General features: G+C 41.1%; 1 protein-coding gene across 1 annotated transcript in view; it reads left to right on the plus strand.

Moving 5' to 3' along the window:
- DDX10 (DEAD-box helicase 10) overlaps positions 1-17,339 on the plus strand; it is a 1,393,858-nt gene that overhangs the window by 54,695 nt on the left and 1,321,824 nt on the right. Inside the window, exon 3 of the mRNA XM_044071854.1 lies at positions 1,424-1,554. Coding sequence (XP_043927789.1) covers positions 1,424-1,554 — 131 coding nt within the window. The remainder of the gene's footprint in view (positions 1-1,423; positions 1,555-17,339) is intronic.

Below are 17,339 nucleotides of genomic sequence, written 5' to 3' on the forward strand. Positions count from 1 at the left end.
AAGGCTAGAAGGGCTGATGTAGTGCTGTGGTGAGTTCGGAAGGTGTGCTGGGAGTCTGCCATGAGGTTATTCTGAGTTAGGTGGTGCATCAGTTGTCTATGGATACATTTTTCCATAATTTTTGCAAGTGGGGATAGTATTGCTATTGGCCTATAATTGGATAACTCAGTAGAGCTACGTCCTTTGTGAAGTGGGATTACATAGGATATTTTCCAGATGGAAGGGATTTTGGCTTCGGCTATTGTTCGATTGATTAGTGCGTGTGTGTGTGTGTGTGTATATATATATATATATATATATATATATATATATATATATATATATATATATAGTATGGCATAGTAGATGTTAAAATCTTACGAAATGTTATGTAATGTGCTGAAATACTGTTTACTGTGCTGTTTGAGCTGGTATGTATATATATATATATATATATATATATATGTGTGTGTGTTTTATATTTTTTTATAGATATATATATATATATATATATATGTACAGCAGCGAAGTGGTATGAAGGTAATGACAGTGTGTACACTTAACATTGTGGTAAAGCATGCAGCAGCAGACTGATTTATAACACCTTTTAAAATAGGTTAAAAGCATGAGCTTTAGCTCAAGATGACAGCGACATTTGCTTCTCATTGAAAGGAAGCTGTGCGGCAAAGAGTAGGGCCTCTTGGAAAATATTAACCATAAAGTTGACTTAAAACGAATTGGAGTAACAAGAAGCTGCCTGTGGATGTACTTGGAAGATTTGCTGTGTCTTGTATATATAAAATACGTGGAAGTTAATGTGGATGTGTTTGTATATTTAGAGGAACCAAAGACAAATCTCAGTGTGATTTAAGCTGAGGAACAGAATAGGAGAACTGTATGACTGTTTGTTTCTTTTTTTTTCACCGAGTTACTTTCCTAAAGCAGAAGTATACTGATTTTTGTTTTATCTCGCTGGAAATAAAATGCACTAAAATTTAAGTACTGCATCCAGTGTGTTTTGCATACTACAGTGTATAAACACAGACAGACATACACACATACTTGTATTATCCTACCCTTGATATGTTTTTATTCAGGTGTCACTTTAGGTGTGTATGTATATTGTACTGTAAACACTGGATTTGTGTTTCATAGAGAACTGTCTTATCTGTCAGGTAGGATAATAGACTAGGCAAGTGTGATGCTTCTCTTCTGCCATTAGAATGTGCTTTTCTGTGTGCCGTGTAGTCTGTATTTTTTTTTTTTTTTTTTATGATGCGCCAGGCACAGGGCAGATGTGTCTGCATCACTGATAACTTGATATGTACACTGTACCATTCGCTAACAGAGGTAAAAAAAAAAAAAATCTGAACTGATGACCTTTAAATTTTGTTATTTAGTTCTTGCTGAGAAATGTTTATTTATGTACATTTGTTGTGTACAGGTTTGCTGGAAGCACAGTATCGAACACCTACAGAAATTCAGAAACAGACAATTGGATTAGCATTGCAAGGTAAAGATATCCTAGGAGCTGCAAAGACTGGATCTGGGAAGACGCTGGCATTTGTTGTTCCTGTAAGTATCCATTGTTGAATGTGGTTATCACTTTTTGCAGGAACTAGTTTTGCTTATCTTTTATTTGGACTGAAACTCCTTATGCAGATTTTTGTTTGAAATAGTTACCACCTCAAGGTGGTAGCTGCATGGAACTCTAATCTTGGGGGGCTGCAGCAGTATTTTAGTACGTGTGTATGTTTCATCGAGCACTACTAGTACTACTGCACTGGTATTCAGGACTGTCTTTGTCATTCTGCTAACCAGACTAAAAGAATGAGCTCACAGCACGGACAGCAAGAGTATGTACTCATGTTGGTTATGCATTTATTTGCTTACTAACTGACTTTTGCTGACTGGTTTAGTCTCGATAAGTATGGTCTTTTTGCAGAGGAGAGCTGAGAAGGCATTCACATTGACAAATGAATTTTCAGCCAGGAGGTCAGAAAATTCCTGTGCTCTTTATGTGGGATCTTTTATAGCCACCTTTGGCAGTTGGGACTTCTGTGTAATGTCTTATCCAAAGGACGGATGGTTACATATTTTTTTTTTCTTTGAGGGAATAATCTGGAGAGTTGTTTCACACCCAAGTAGAGTGCTAAGAGCAGCACAGGTAGGAGAAGATGAGATAAAATGATAATGTGTAATCCATCTACAGGAAAGTGTCTAGATGGTATTCTTACGGAAGTTAGGAGGGAAGAAAGTGGTAAATATTTTCAAAATTTTGTTTCATAGTATTTTAAAAAGAGGGGAAGCACCACCATCTTGGAAGAAATCTCTGTGGTGGCTGTATTACCCTAAAAGGGTAAAGACTCATCAGATTCAGCTTCATGTAGTCCTGTTTCAACTTGAAACCATGATTATAAAGTGTTTGTCTGTAGTAGCTAAGAGAATTACATAATTATTGCCAAAATTGGTAGATACGGCATGATGGGGTTTTGTGGAGGGGAGGCAAACAATTGACAACATTAATAGAGAAATGATGATCCAAAGGGAAGCAGAATGTAAGAAAATACTTCTGCTGTTAGTGGGGCTTGATGTAGAGAAAGCATTTGACAGAGGATTTTATGATTAGGGCAATGAAAGCATTTGCATTACCTGATATAATAATAATGGGGATAATTAGGAGAATATATGAAGAATAGGAGATAAGAATTAAGGTTGGAAGGTTCCTCTCATATGCACTCTGTTTGAACAAAGGAACCAGGCAGGGGTGACCTTCTTCTCTTTTGTTACTTGTTTTATATTTGGAGACATTGTGGAATGTAAGGGACTCAGAAATTTAAGGCCATAATTGGTATGGGAATCAAGAAAAGTTGACATTATTTACAGGTTAGAATATATTTGAGAAGTACAGCAATTATGTTTTGGTGTTGTGGAACATTTTGAGACAATTTTAAGTCTTTTTGGGATATGCAGTTAATGAAGATAAAAAAAGTGCTATAGCATTAAATAATATACCTACACAGGAATTGTTTCAGCAATACCCATATTTATGTGGCTTTGATACGATGAAGTATTTGGGCATATGGATTAGAAATAAGTCTTTTGTGGTAGCTAAGGATATGAAAACATAAAATGTGAGAAACTGGAAGTTCTTGATTATGGATAGTAAGCTACAAGCGCTGACAATGATGATGTTCCTTTTAGTTTTATGTACAGGTCAGGCTTATTTTTATCAGCCAGAGGAAAAGTTGTGGTCAATAGTTAATAACAAGTTGAAGGAAATTATTAGAAAGAGGGGAAGAGGACGAGAGTAAAGTTGACCCTCCCCATAAAACAAGGTGGTTTAGGGTTACCTGGTTTGTTTGGATATTTTGGAACTACGCAGTTAAGGTTCATGCACATAACAGAAACAGAAGATTATACATCAAAGTGGAAAGGGATGATGACGTGGGGTGGGGGTCAAGTAATAAGGAGACAGTAGGATTTTGAATGCAATCTTGTTTTCCCGCCTTACTGAACTAGAATAGTCCAGTCTTCAGAGTTTGCTGATGGGCTTTGGCTTGGTTCCTGTGCTATTCCATATCCTTATTTGGATAAAAGGAAGCGTCTTTATTCACCAGTGGGAGTGGGGATCACTGAGCGGCCTGTTTGTCCCTAGAGGAGTGGTTCCAGCCAGAAACTTGTAGTCTATTGGCCATTTTGGGTCAATTCCTAGCTCTTTTCAGCCCCCTGTAATAAAGCCCGCTTTAGCTGCTTTCGCTTGTATTCAACTCAGCACAGCTCCTCGTGGTGTCCTGCAGAGTTCTACAAGCAGCAGAGAGCAAAAGAGTGACTTTTTCCTGATTTAAGTATTTTTTTCTGGGTTTTTGATTATTTACTGCTTAGCGACTGCATTTTCGCCTGTTTATACAGCTCTGCATTCTATTTAAACTGTTTTGTGTTGATTAACTGTTTTGCACTTTTAAAAAAGTTATTTGTTGCTTAATTTTACCTGTAGGCTAACACACTCAAGTGCGCTAGCCGTTTAAAAGCATTTATAGCATTTACTGTCTGTTTTTCCTCTGTTTTCTGCAAAAAAAAAAAATCTTGTTTTCCCACCTTACTGAACTAGAATAGTCCAGTCTTCAGAGTTTGCTGATGGGCTTTGGCTTGGTTCCTGTGCTATTCCATATCCTTATTTGGATAAAGGGAAGCTTCTTTGTTCACCAGTGGGAGTGGGGAGCACTGAGCAGCCTATTTGTCCCTAGAGCAGTGGTTCCAGCCAGAAACTTGTAGTCTATTGGCCATTTTGGGTCAATTCCTAGGTCTTTTCAACCCCCTGCTATAAAGCCCGCTTTAGCGCGCTTTGGCGTGATTTAGCACGGAGTTGCCCATAGAGCACCATCGGGTAGCGCCGGTTAAACAAGGTTAAACTATTTCTGGCTCCGTAAAGTCTGCTCTTCAATTTTTCCCTTAGAACTTCTCTACTTGCAATCTAAACAGTCTATTCTCTATCTCAATAGCTCAGCACTTGCTCCTAAAGCATTTTTATATAGGTAAAGTACTTGTATACTAAACAAAGTACTACATTAGCCTAGAATCCCTTTGAGTACCCATTTCCCTATAGGTCCCTTCTGACTCAGTTACACAGCAAACTTTTTCACTTTTTCTAGCATGTCGAAGGGTCAGTTGCTAGCGTCCTCTCCTGTTCAGCTGGTGAATCTGGGCATCTTGAGGCAATGTTACAATTGCCTCATGTACACAGACAAACCCACTCCTTCTCCCACAAAACACAAATACATGTGAGAGATGCAACTATATAGCCAAACTGGAGGCTGAGCTCTCTCAACTCAGGACTGGCAAGACCAGACAGGAGGAGAAGGAAACCACGCACACCACAAACCCAGTTTCACATAGAACTATCACAACTGCAAAACAAACACATAAACACACAAAGACATACTGGAGGCACTGATCAAAAATCTACCAAAACTACAGAGGCCTCCAAAGCAGACACCCAAGCAACTGCCACCTCAAGACATAAGACATGCAACACATAGTTCTCAAAGTCAGTGTGCTAAACAGTCACAGCCCTTAAGGCCAAACACAATGCCAGACACACTTGTTATAGGTGACTCCATAGTCAGACACACTGACGTCCCACTCACCAGACTGAACAAGGAGAAGATCACAGTTAGCTGCCTGTCAGGCGCTAGAATCCGCCACATAACACAAGCACTCAGGTCACTCCACAGCAAGTACAAGTATGACTCAGTCATTGTCCATGCCGGTGTGAACGACCTGAGACGTACCTCCCTGGACTACATGAAAAGAGACATAGAGGAGCTCTCGGATTATGTAGCCCAGGCCGGTATGACCCTGACCCTGAGCAGTATCCTACCCTCACCAAGAATGATGCCACAATACAGAGACAAAATGATCAGCTTTAATAATTGGCTTAATTACTGGTGTCATTCTAAGGGGATCCAATGTCTGTCTGCCTGGGATGACATGCTTGACAAGCCACGCTGCTAGGCAAGGGACGGCTTGCACCTGTCACCCCTGGGCTTCTGGATATTGGCAAAGGCTCTTGCCACCCCCATAGTGCCTTTTTTAGGCAAGGCTCAAATGATAAACCTACCGCCCTAGAAAACAAAAATGGAGAAAAACTAAGGGTAATACTGCTCAATGCCAGAAGTCTAAACCTCAAGATGCACGCCCTCGAAGCCCTCCTCAGTATGGAGAACATCGATGTCTGTGCTGTGACTGAAACCTGGTTCAAGGCTCCTGAGAGCACCCTAGCACTATCAGGTTATACCTCATATCATGCGTTCCGACCCCAAAATCCGGACTGAACTACAAAAGGAGGGGGAGTATCCATATTCATAAAGGATACCCACACCTCCAGGTTAGCGGCAACGCACGAAGCATCGGAGACCATCCAGGTGCAATTAACCATAGGTAAAACTGCCCTACAGTTTGTAACATGCTACAGACCACCTTCTCAAACTCAGGAAACCCACACAGCCTTCCTGAAGACACTGGAGAGTATAAATGTCTCTCCAAACACCATCATATTGGGTGACTTCAACTACCCAAACATAGACTGGGAACATTACTCAAACCCCAACACCCTAGCCCAAAGGTTCCTTGAGTTCATAAACTCAAATGCTATGGAACAACTAGTCACCATTCCCACAAGAGGAGAAAATATACTAGACCTGATCATCACAAACATGGGGACAAAATGCTCCACACCGGAAGTATATCCCTCATTGGTGAGATCAGACCATAAATTAATCTCACTGGAGATCCACATCCCGCCCCCACCCCAGCAAAAAAGACCACAGTGAAGAACTTCTCAAAAGCAAACTTCACACTTCTTAAGACTGGAGTAGTATCCTTCAAGGCCCCGAGCCAGTGGAAACCACAACCCACGCTGCTGAAACCCTTACAAATGCCTTCTACGAGCACCTCCAGGAATGTATGGATCAAGCAATCCCTAATAAAATCAAGACCTTTTCCACCAAAGGCAGGCGCCCGGTCTGGTGGACTCCAGCCATAAACAAACTCTACAACAAGAGGAGAAAGCTACTACATGACAGTGCAAAATCCCTAAATGGGAAGGCATCTCTGATCAATACTAGCAAAAAACTACGATCACTCATAAAATCATCCAAGGCCAACTTTGAGAGAAAAATCGCTAATGACACAAAAGACAATCATAAAGCCTTCTTTAGCTATGTTAGAAACCTGGGTGGAAACTCCCAGATATGCTCAGAATTAGTCCAAAATGATAAAAAAATCACTGAACCCACAGACATTGCCAAAATACTGGCAGACAGGTTCAGTGCAAATTCCAAAAGGAGAAATATCTATCCCACCAGAGTCTAGCCTCCCAAACATCTCAGATGCCCAGGTGAGAGCTGCTCTCTCTAAAGCAAAAAACACAGCATCAATGGGACCGGACGGTGTCCCCGGCTGTGTGCTACACAAACTCAATGAGGAACTAAACCCACACATAAGGCTGCTGTTTAATCTTAGCCTTACTACAGGATACGTACCCAAAGAATGGCGTACGGCAACTGTGGTCCCACTCCACAAAGGCGGTGCTTCTACGGACCCTGGAAATTACCGCCCCATAAGCTTGACGAGCCTTGTCTGCAAAGCTATGGAGAGGATCATAATGAAACTCATAAATAAAGACATTGGGGACCTACAGACACTGGATCCTACCCAATTTGGCTTTGTCAAGGGCAGATCCTGCCTCTTGAACTTGGTCGACTTTCGAAACAGTCACTAAGGCCATTGATGAGGGTAAGGCAGTTCACACAGCCTACCTTGACCTAGCAAAAGCATTCGACACAATACCCCACTCGGGCATCATAGAAAAGCTCACCAGCTTAGATGTAAACCCATATGTCACAAGATGGGTTGCAAACTGGCTCAAGGACAGAACACACAGGGTTAGAGTTGCTGGTGCCATGTCAGACTCTAAGCCGGTCACGAGCGGTGTCCCACAGGGCTCAGTCCTGGGCCCCTCTTGTTCGGCATTTATTTTTCTGAAGTGCAGGCAAACATAGGGGATTGTGGCTGACAAAATTTGCAGATGACTGCAAACTGGGCACCATAATTGACACTCCATCAGATACAGACATCCTCCAGAAAGGTCTCATAGAAATGGATAACTGGTGCCAGAGCCATGGCCTTAAGCTAAATGCCAAAAATGTATAGTCATACCCTTTGGGAAAAACAAGGTAACCCCTAATTACCACATAGGTGGTAATCCATTAAACACGGAAGAAGTTATCAGGGACCTGGGGACCCAAGTTGACAGTAACCTCTCTTTTGACACTCACATTGCCAAAGTGGTTAGGAAGACCTTCTACATTGCCCACCTGATCATGAAGGGATTCACATCCAGATCAGGAGAGGTCATTGTACCCCTGTACTCTTCACTTATCAGACCAATGATTGAGTACAACGCCCCATTCGAATGTACCTTACCCGACACCTGCAGCAGTTGGAAAGACCCCAAAAGTTCCTCACCAAAAGGATAAAGGGGCTCAAACATATGTCATCGATGCCCGACTGAAGAAACTCCAGCTCTATTCAGTCGCATACCGTCTGCTCAGAGGTGATCTGTGCCTGACATACAAGGCCATGTCCAACCCGGAATTAATGGACATGCTCCACCTCAAAAATCCAAATCCACCAGAGCCACGAGAGCAAGAGACTTAAACCTCAACACGGATATAAATAGGACGTGCTGGAGGGACAGATTCATCACCCAGAGACTCCCTACACTATGGAACAGAATCCCAGTTCATGTGAGGCAGAGCCCCTCACTGACTCTGTTCAAGAGAAATCTTGACGAGTGGATGGGAGATCGTAGGTTTACCCCAGGAATCATCTCTGTATCACTGCTGGACAGAGGCACAGCAAACTAATGGGTATAGTATTCTCATCCTAAGGGGTGGTGAAAGCCACACACACTCTGGCTAGGCTTATAAATGCCCTAGGGCAGATAGCCTAGTATGAACCTATGAACCTATGAAGAAGAAGAAAAGCAACCTGCAGCTTTATGAATTTAAGAACCAAGTCGGCACAAAAATGGAGAAAGGAAATTTTGCCAATAGGTATGACTGCAAGTAGGGGCCCAGAAAATAGGCAACATGAGTTTGGAATTTTTTTGGAGAAAACTGACACAGGAACCCAGGTACTGGGTACAAATAACTCGAGAGGGAAAGGTAACAAAGTGGGCTGAAGACAAGTAGAAGTTTGGGGTGCAGGGAAGAGTGAGTCCCTTCTGTGCCAGGGATTGATATCAGAGCATAGAAAAGAGAAAGCAGTGAGAGTTCTAAGCGAAAGACTAGGCCAAGTAGAGTTTTTAGTCGTCTAGGACAGAAACTGCTGTTAAAAAGGAATAATTTAGTAGTGTATATAAAATATTGCATGATAACTATAAGAATCAATCAGATGAGGTTAGAAAAGCTTGGGAATTGAGACTGGAAGAGTAATTTACAAAGGAACGATAGAACATTTTTATGACTCCCAAGTATACAACAAAGCCCAGAAGGTTTAGGATTTTTGCTTAGAAGTGTTTGCATACTTGTCTTTATACTCCAAGCAGATTTTAAAGATTTTTCCACCAGTAGGCAGTGAATGCTGGAGGTTTAATAGGAAAATGATAGGTAACTGAAAAGATGCTTTTTTGGGAGTGCAATGAATTGGGTGATTTTAAAAACTTCCCTACAGAGTACTCTTATCAGAAATATTGGGGGAGAAATGGCTGTAACTAAGGAATGATTCTTTTGAGTTGGGACACAGGATCTTAACTGCCTATACACATTATGGCCTTAAGTTTGATGCTGTTCTCTGGCAAAAAGAAATTGCTAGAAAATGTATATCAAAATTTAAACCAACTGTAACATAAGTATTGAATATTGTTGAAAGTAAAGGAACTGGAAGTGGGATCATTAGAAAAGGGAAGGAGCAAATTGTACAGAATAAATGGAATTTGTGGGGACAATACATGCAGAATAATGTTCAGGAGAAGGAGTGAGATCTAAGGGAAGGCAGTAATCGAGCAATTTATGTAATGTTGGACTGAATGACAGTTGTTACAAATAGAGACAATGTGTAATGTATGAAAAAACACATTAATATGGTTTGGTTTGTTTTCTGTTAATATATGTGTACTTTCATAAAATATCACTCAAGACAAAAGGTGTTTTTAAAAAACGAACATCACAGGTAAATGAAGTGATGTGAAAGAATGGTGTCTTTTTTGCTGCATATTCAACTTTTGACACATGTTTGCTGGCATGTAGCAGAAGGGGGTAACGAGAAAATATAAATTGGCTGCAGCAGCAGTTCTTTCATTGTGGAGCAGAGTGCACACAGCTGCAGCTGTAAGTAGCTCAAAGTTAAAACTGGAATTTTAAGTTACCTAATTTGTAGCAATGTACTGAGAAGGAATGGTAATGAATAGATGCTTCTCTCCTTTCTTTGAAAAAAGTTGACACCATCTTTTAGTCTTAGAATCTGACAGTTCCCCGGTGGTATTAAAACAATAGGACTAGTCCTTTAAATGCTAATAGGTTCATAAGTTCATAGGTGTTTACTAGGCTGTTGAACTGACTGTCTTTATAAGCCTAGCCGTGTGTACCCAGTATAATACTAGAGAAACCCAATATAAGGATCTTGCATAAACTCGAGATCTTAGTTAGCAACGACTGCCCATATCTGGGAGAGTCGTAGGTGAAATCCTGGGAAAGAGTTTATGGTTTCCCATACAGTCATCCAGGCAACATTTAAACAGGGTCATAGAAGGGCTCTGTTTGATGTGAATTGGTAGCCTATTCCAGAGGTGTGGCAACCTCTGAGAGACACATCTCTCTCCAGCAGGTCCTATTTATGTCGCAGGCCAGGTTAAGGTCCCTGGAGCGGGTGACCCTTGTCCCATTTGACTTGCAGATGTGTAGCATTTCCATTAGGTTTGGATCTGAGATTGGTCTGTAGGCCAGAAGGTAGTCTGTATGCTATTGGGGTCTATATTATATGAACGAATGTCAGTGTAGGCTGTATGCACAGATTTGCCTTCATCTATGGCTCTGGTGATGTTTTCAAAGAAGTCTACTAGGTTTAACAGGTATGACCTACCTTTGACCAAACCAAACTATGTTGAATCAGTTGTTTGGAGATCACCTATGTCCTTATTTATAAGGTTCTTGATGATTTGTTTCATGGCTTCACAAGTAAGGCTGGTTAAGTTTATGGGCTGTAGTTCCCAGGATCTGTTGCTTTAACCCCTTTATGAAAGGGGATGATGGTTGCTGTTTTTCATACATCATAAACAAAACCAGTACTCAGAATGTGGTTGAAGAGGGTTCCTAATGGAGTTGGTAACTCGTGCTTTAGACCATTTAAAACACAACCTGTGATGCCATCTGGTCCCATAGAGGCTGTGTTTTGGCTTTAGAGAGAGCATTAATGATTTGCTTTTTGAAGATTGGGAAGATGTAGAGGGAATGCTTTGTGGAATGTTTGGAGGGTGAAATGTTCACCTTTCAGCTAATAAGTTAGCTATTTTTGCAGGATCAGTGTGCGTGATGCCGTCCACAGCTAGTTCAGAACATGTCTAGGTCCTACCTTTTAGTTTACAGATATAGCTGAAAAAGACCTTATGGTTATCCTTGGCTATGGTTGTGAAATATTTTTTCGAAGTTGCCCTTGGAGGATTTTACAAGTTGTCTTATTCCTTTGTTCAAGCAGAGGAGGGTGTTCTTCCAGTGCTGGGACCTCTCTTTTTTATTCTTAGACAGCAACTTCTTCCTCTTGTATAACTTATTAATGTTAGATGTCCACCAGGGAGGCCTGTTTTTTCTTGAGGATCTTGTTTTGATCCTATCAGATACATATTTGTCAATACATTATTTATGCAGGTTATTTGTATATACCTTAGTATAGTTGCCAATGCGATCTGTGTGAACAGGAGCTTGGAAGTTTTTTATGCCATCCCTTAGGAGGGTATAATTAGCTTTGGTGACATTTTTTAGCCTGATTTCACCTGGGAAAGATTCGGGTGTTATAGCTACTTCAAGTGTGACTGATTTGTGATCAGAGTTAACCAGTGAGGGTCCTATACTTGTGGTGGTGCAATAGTCACCCAAGTTGGTAAGGACCAATTTGAAAATATTTGAGCCCCTTGTGGGGTTGCATACTGTTTTTGCCAGGGCATTAGTGTTAACAAAGTCCAGGAACCTTTGTGCAAGCATGTTGGAACTCATGTAAGTTTCCCAGTCAATGGGGGGGGGGGGTAGTTGAAATCGACCATGACTAGAGTGTGTGGTTGTAATTTGATTGACTCAAGTAGGTCCAAATAAGCAGTGTGGGCATCCTGGTTCATTGAAGGAGGCCTACAGCTAATAATGACATGAAGGGGCGGGGGGCTTACCCACAGTTAGTTTAGCTTGGAGTAACTCCATGGAGTTTTCCTGTCTGACCAGTCTAGAGGTTTATTCATCTTTGATGAAGATAGATACTCCTCCTCCTCCTTTGGTTCTCACACAATCATTTTGCAGTCTGAAAGTGTGGAAGGCAGTGTAGTCTTGCAAGGTCAGGGTACACTTTGCAGCCCCGAACCAAGTCTCTGTGACAGCACAGACGTCAATATCCTTCAGGGTGAGGAGTGCTTCCAGAGAAAGCCGTTTCTGATTTAAACTCCAAGTGTTTAGCAGCCTAATCCTCAATTTATTTGTGAGTGATATTTTCACGTTGGAAATTTTGCTCTTGAGACTTTGCCTGAAAAAAGGCTCTATGGGGGAGGCAAGTGCCTTAGCCAGTAGCCGAAAGCCTAGAGGTTACAGGTGACGACCATCTCTGGCAAAGCAGTGTGGTCTACCAGCCATGTCATCCCAGGCCGACCGGAACTGGATCCCCTTAGAATGATACTAGAAACAAGACCAGTTGTTGAAGTCGATCATTTTTGTTTATATTGTGGTATTCTAGATGAGGGAAGAGTGCTGCTCAAGGCTAGAGACATACCTGCCTGGGACCCACATTCAGAGAGCTCAATCATGTCTCTTCATATAGTCCAGCAATGTACGTCTCAGGTCATTCACATAAACATGTTTGGTGTGTTGGTATTTAGCTGCAGTGATTACCATGTCATGGTGTACACATAAGCATGTGAAATATGGATGTTTATTGAGGTTAGATCAAAACTGGTGTTTCAGTGTGCTTGACCGGGCTGAAAATGTGAAAATCTGGATTCATAAATCTGATTTACTCCTCACTGCAGGTGAATTATCTGAGAAAACTAAAAACAACAGTGTGGAGCATTTTTTCACATTGCCATAGAGTTATTTGTCTTTCTTTCCTTTATGTGAAGGATAAAATAGCAATATTTAGAAATGTTCATCAGTTATTTCTTGCTAAAAAAAGCTTTCCTTTCTGTTTAGTAGACCTTTTATGTTTGCAAGAAAATAAACCTTACAGAAGCTACAGATGTTTGTTAGTCAGCTAAAAAGTAGGGCTAAAGACTGAATTTGGTGAGTGGTATGATTCTGTAATAAGCAATTGCATTCTAGCTATTTCAAGGCTAACCCCTCTCTACTAATCGACACCTTGGCAAAATTCCAGGCACACCCAGTAAACACTATAGCATATGCTGAGCTATTTACAATTCTGTGTAAAGACATATTGCTAGATGTATAGAGCGAACTGTACCCACTTGTATTGAGGATAAGTTAAACTTAAAGACAAGCCACCCTGGTGAAATCACATTTTCAAGTGGTTATACAACAAAAGGAAAACAAATCCTGGCTAAGCGTAGTAGGAACAAAGCTATACATACTAACAGCCCCCAACCAATCTGAACAGGTAGCTAAGACTGTTAATTAATATTTCAAAGGCTAAATTTGAATAAAAAATAGCTTCTCGGGCAAAGGACAACCAAAAGGTTTTCTACAGCTATATGCAACAATGCGCAGAAATTATTGTAAATGGCATCACCCACACTTAACTAGAGGCCATTGCCAACCTTTTGGCTAAAAGGTCCAGCTCAAATTTCTTCCCTCACTCCCCACCCTCGATAGTCCAACAACCCCCAGCACATTAGCACTAAATCCAAACAATTTTACAAATTGTTAAACAAACTCCTAAGGTTCATTACTGAATATCGACTGAGCCTTATACTCAGTGGTGATATACACCCCAACCCAGGCCCATCAACCCAAGTATATATACCCCTACTACCTGTAACCTAAACCACAAAAATATAAATAGCAGATCAACTAACTCTCTCCTGGTATGTCATCTCAACATCAGGAGCATTAACAATAAGATACAAGATCTGCATGCCCTCCTAGCTGTCTACTCCCCAGGGATTCTCTGTTTATCTGAGACCTGGTTAAAACCCTCCACTGCTGACAATGAAGTGTTACCACCTGGGTATAATATACACAGGCTGGATCGTGCTTCCAGGTATAATATACACAGGCTGGATTGTGCTTCCAGGAAGGGGGAGGAGTAGCTGTACTTTATAAATCTGAGCTGAACGTAACCATAGAAGTTATTCAACCACCTCAGATTAATAACTCTGAAATATTAGCCACCAAATTGCAACTCAACAAAAATAAAAGCATCAACATCATCTGTATGTATATTCCCCCCAGGCAATAATGTAACCATACTTGAAGACACTCTTCAGTGGCTATCAAGTAATTATCCCCAACAAACCCTAATGCTAAGAGACTTTAATATTGACTGGGGTTCTTGTTCCACAGAATCCCCATCTACCCACATCAACCTGCATGCATTTACTCAAACCATAAACACCCCTACCCGACTAGGTAAACCCAACCAAAAAGAAAGTATACTTGACTGCATACTCGTTAACAGTAATCCTTAAGCATACACTGCTGGTACCCTCCCCGATGAGCTAAGTGACCACCTCCTCACTTACATAGTTAAGCATAAAGCCATTAGTCTGCAACAACCCTTACTCAGAAAGGTAAGAAGCAAAAAAGACCTTGACCCTGACAAGTTCCAATTAGAAATGAGCTCCTGTAACTGGTTTGTGCTCAAGCGTCTCCCCTTAGAGGAGGCAGTTACCTATTTTAACAGTAAATTTCTCGAAATCCTTGATCTACATGCACCTGCCTGCTTAAAGCGAACAAAAGGAAAAAATGCATCATGGCTCTCTAAAGAGTCTAGACTAAAAATTACCAGCAGAAATAAACTCTGGACTACATGACGCAGCACTAAAGACCCCCATGACCATGTTAAATACCAGCACGCTAGGAACGAAACTAAAAGATTAATCTTACAGGACAAAAAACAATACTACTGTAAATTACAGACAGCTAACCAGAACAATCCTCCGAAGTTCTGGGCTGGACTAAACAACCTATTTCATTCTGTAAAAACACCTATACCTACCCCCGCTGCCACCGCTGATAAACCCCCAGAGGAGGGTGCAGATAGTTTTAACCATTTCTTTACCGAAACTATTCAAGCCCTAGCCACCCAGTTACCTCCCAGCTCCCCTGGCTCTGACATTACCACCCCTAAAAATCAACTCACATTTAGCTTCAAACCAGTGTCAACATCACTTATCCGTAAATTGATCAAAAAATTAAAACCCACCACACTCTCTGCTGACCAACTCCCCGCTGAGTACCTGCAATTAGCAGCAGATGCCATTGCCTATTCAATTTCAATTTTAATCAACCGTACCATATCAGAAACTAACATTTCCACTATATGGAAAACATTCTACATAATCCCACTACATAACGGAGGTCCCTCAAACTGAATATTCCAATTACAGACCCATAGCTATACTCTCTCCTCTAGCAAAAATATGGGAAAAATGTATACACAAACAAATCATGAACCACCCAATCCAAAATCACCTCTTAGCTGATACCCAGCTGATACCCAGCATGGTTTTCATCCACACCATTGCACAACCTCAGCCCTAATGACTTTTACCAATACCATAAACAATAACCATAACAGTAATGTCACATCCTCTACCCTCTTCTTAGATCTTTCTAAGGCATTCAATATGGTCAATCACCAACTTCTGATTCGTACCCTGCAAAGTTCTGTGTAGATTGCAAAGTCCTTTGTTGGTTCACATCCTATCGTAATGGGAGACAACAGGCTGTCCTCTGGCAGAACAAGCTCTCTAAACTGCTACCAAACACCCATGGAGTACCTCAAGGTTCCATATTAGGACCCCTACTGTTTACCATATTCATTAATGACCTGCCAACCATTATACCAAACGTCAACTGTATCCAATACGCTGACAACTCCACGCTGATATGCTCAGCTACATCTTCCACAGACTTGAGGTCTGCTACCCAGTCTACCTTCTATACCATAGAAAACTGGCTCTCCAAGTGACGGCTACTACTTAATCCCAAAAAAACAAAAAAAAAAAAACAAAATGCTCTTATTCTCACCAACCCAAAAGTCTGCTCCCTTCTCCTTTACTATAAATACATAAGATGGGACAGTTATCTCCCCTGACCCCCATACAAAATTACTGGGCAAGATTATCGACAATAACTTAAAATTTGACCTACATGTGAGTCATACAATCAAGAACATCAATAAAAAACTTGTGTCACTATAGAATTAAGGCCTTCCTTTCCCCGCCAGCTAAGATGGCCATTGCTCGCTCCAACCTTCTTTCAACACTTTTATATGCCTCCCCCCTTCTCTACAACGTAAACAAATCTGAACTTAATAGACTGTCAACCTGTTATAATCACATTGCCAGGTTCGCCACAGGCCTGCCATTTAGAACCCACCACTGCATCAACCTCAAACAGCGTGGGTGGCTGGAACTTTCCAATCTAATTTGCTGATCATGGCTAACAAAATCCTCTATAACCCAGATAATACACCAGCCCTCAAACATATTATCCTCCCTCATAACAATCCAAGACTACTCCAATCCTCGAATAAACTACAAATTCAGACGGTTAAAATTAACAATGCAGCTGGGAATGCCCTCCTCGCAAACTCAGCAGGTAGAGCCTGGAACGTACTTCCAGCCGATATTACTTTGCTCCTCCCTAGGCCAGTTTAAAGCTAAAATCAAACAACATCTGGCATTAAACTGGCTATGCCACTGCAACAAGCCTGGCTAAATGCTTAGTATGATGATGATTTATCCATTTAACTAACCACTGTTAATTCCTCCTGGCTACAATCTGGCGTAACTGTTATCATGTAAACCTGTATTTTCATGTTTTCCTTTGTATTTGTTTGAACTACCATATCTGTAACTATGTTTGTCAGTCATTTAATGTAATTGTATTCATTGGAGCTTATCTCCCCGGGCCTTCACTGAAATGATCCAGTCGGACTATCCCGGTCAACAAATGTAAAATAAATAAAATAAATAATTACTAGGGAACAGGTCATTGGTGCATTTTCCAAGGCCAAACATAATGCATCATTGGACCTTGAAAAATTTTGGTATGCTTAATAAATAGCTTGAAACATGATCTCTCTGCTCCACTTGAATAACTTTTCAAGTATAGGCTTCATCCCACCAGAGTGAAGAACTGCCGTTGTCATCCCTTTGCACAAAGGTGGTGCCACTACTGATCCTGGAAACTATCACCCCATTAGCTTGACAAGTCTGATTTGTAAAGCCATGGACTGTATTATTATTATGGATCTCAAAAACAGGGACGTAGGCAATCTCCAAGCACTTGACCCCCACCCAGTTTGGATTCGTCAAGAGCATATCTTGCCTGTGAACCTGGATGACTTCTTTGAGACTGTCACCAAGGTCCTGGATGAAGGAAAGTCTGTACATACAGCTTACCTTAACTTGGCCAAGGCCTTTG

The sequence above is a fragment of the Protopterus annectens genome, chromosome 5.part0 (genome assembly GCF_019279795.1).
Source record: "Protopterus annectens isolate FY-2018-M chromosome 5.part0, PAN1.0, whole genome shotgun sequence".
Classification (NCBI taxonomy): Eukaryota; Metazoa; Chordata; order Ceratodontiformes; family Protopteridae; genus Protopterus; species Protopterus annectens.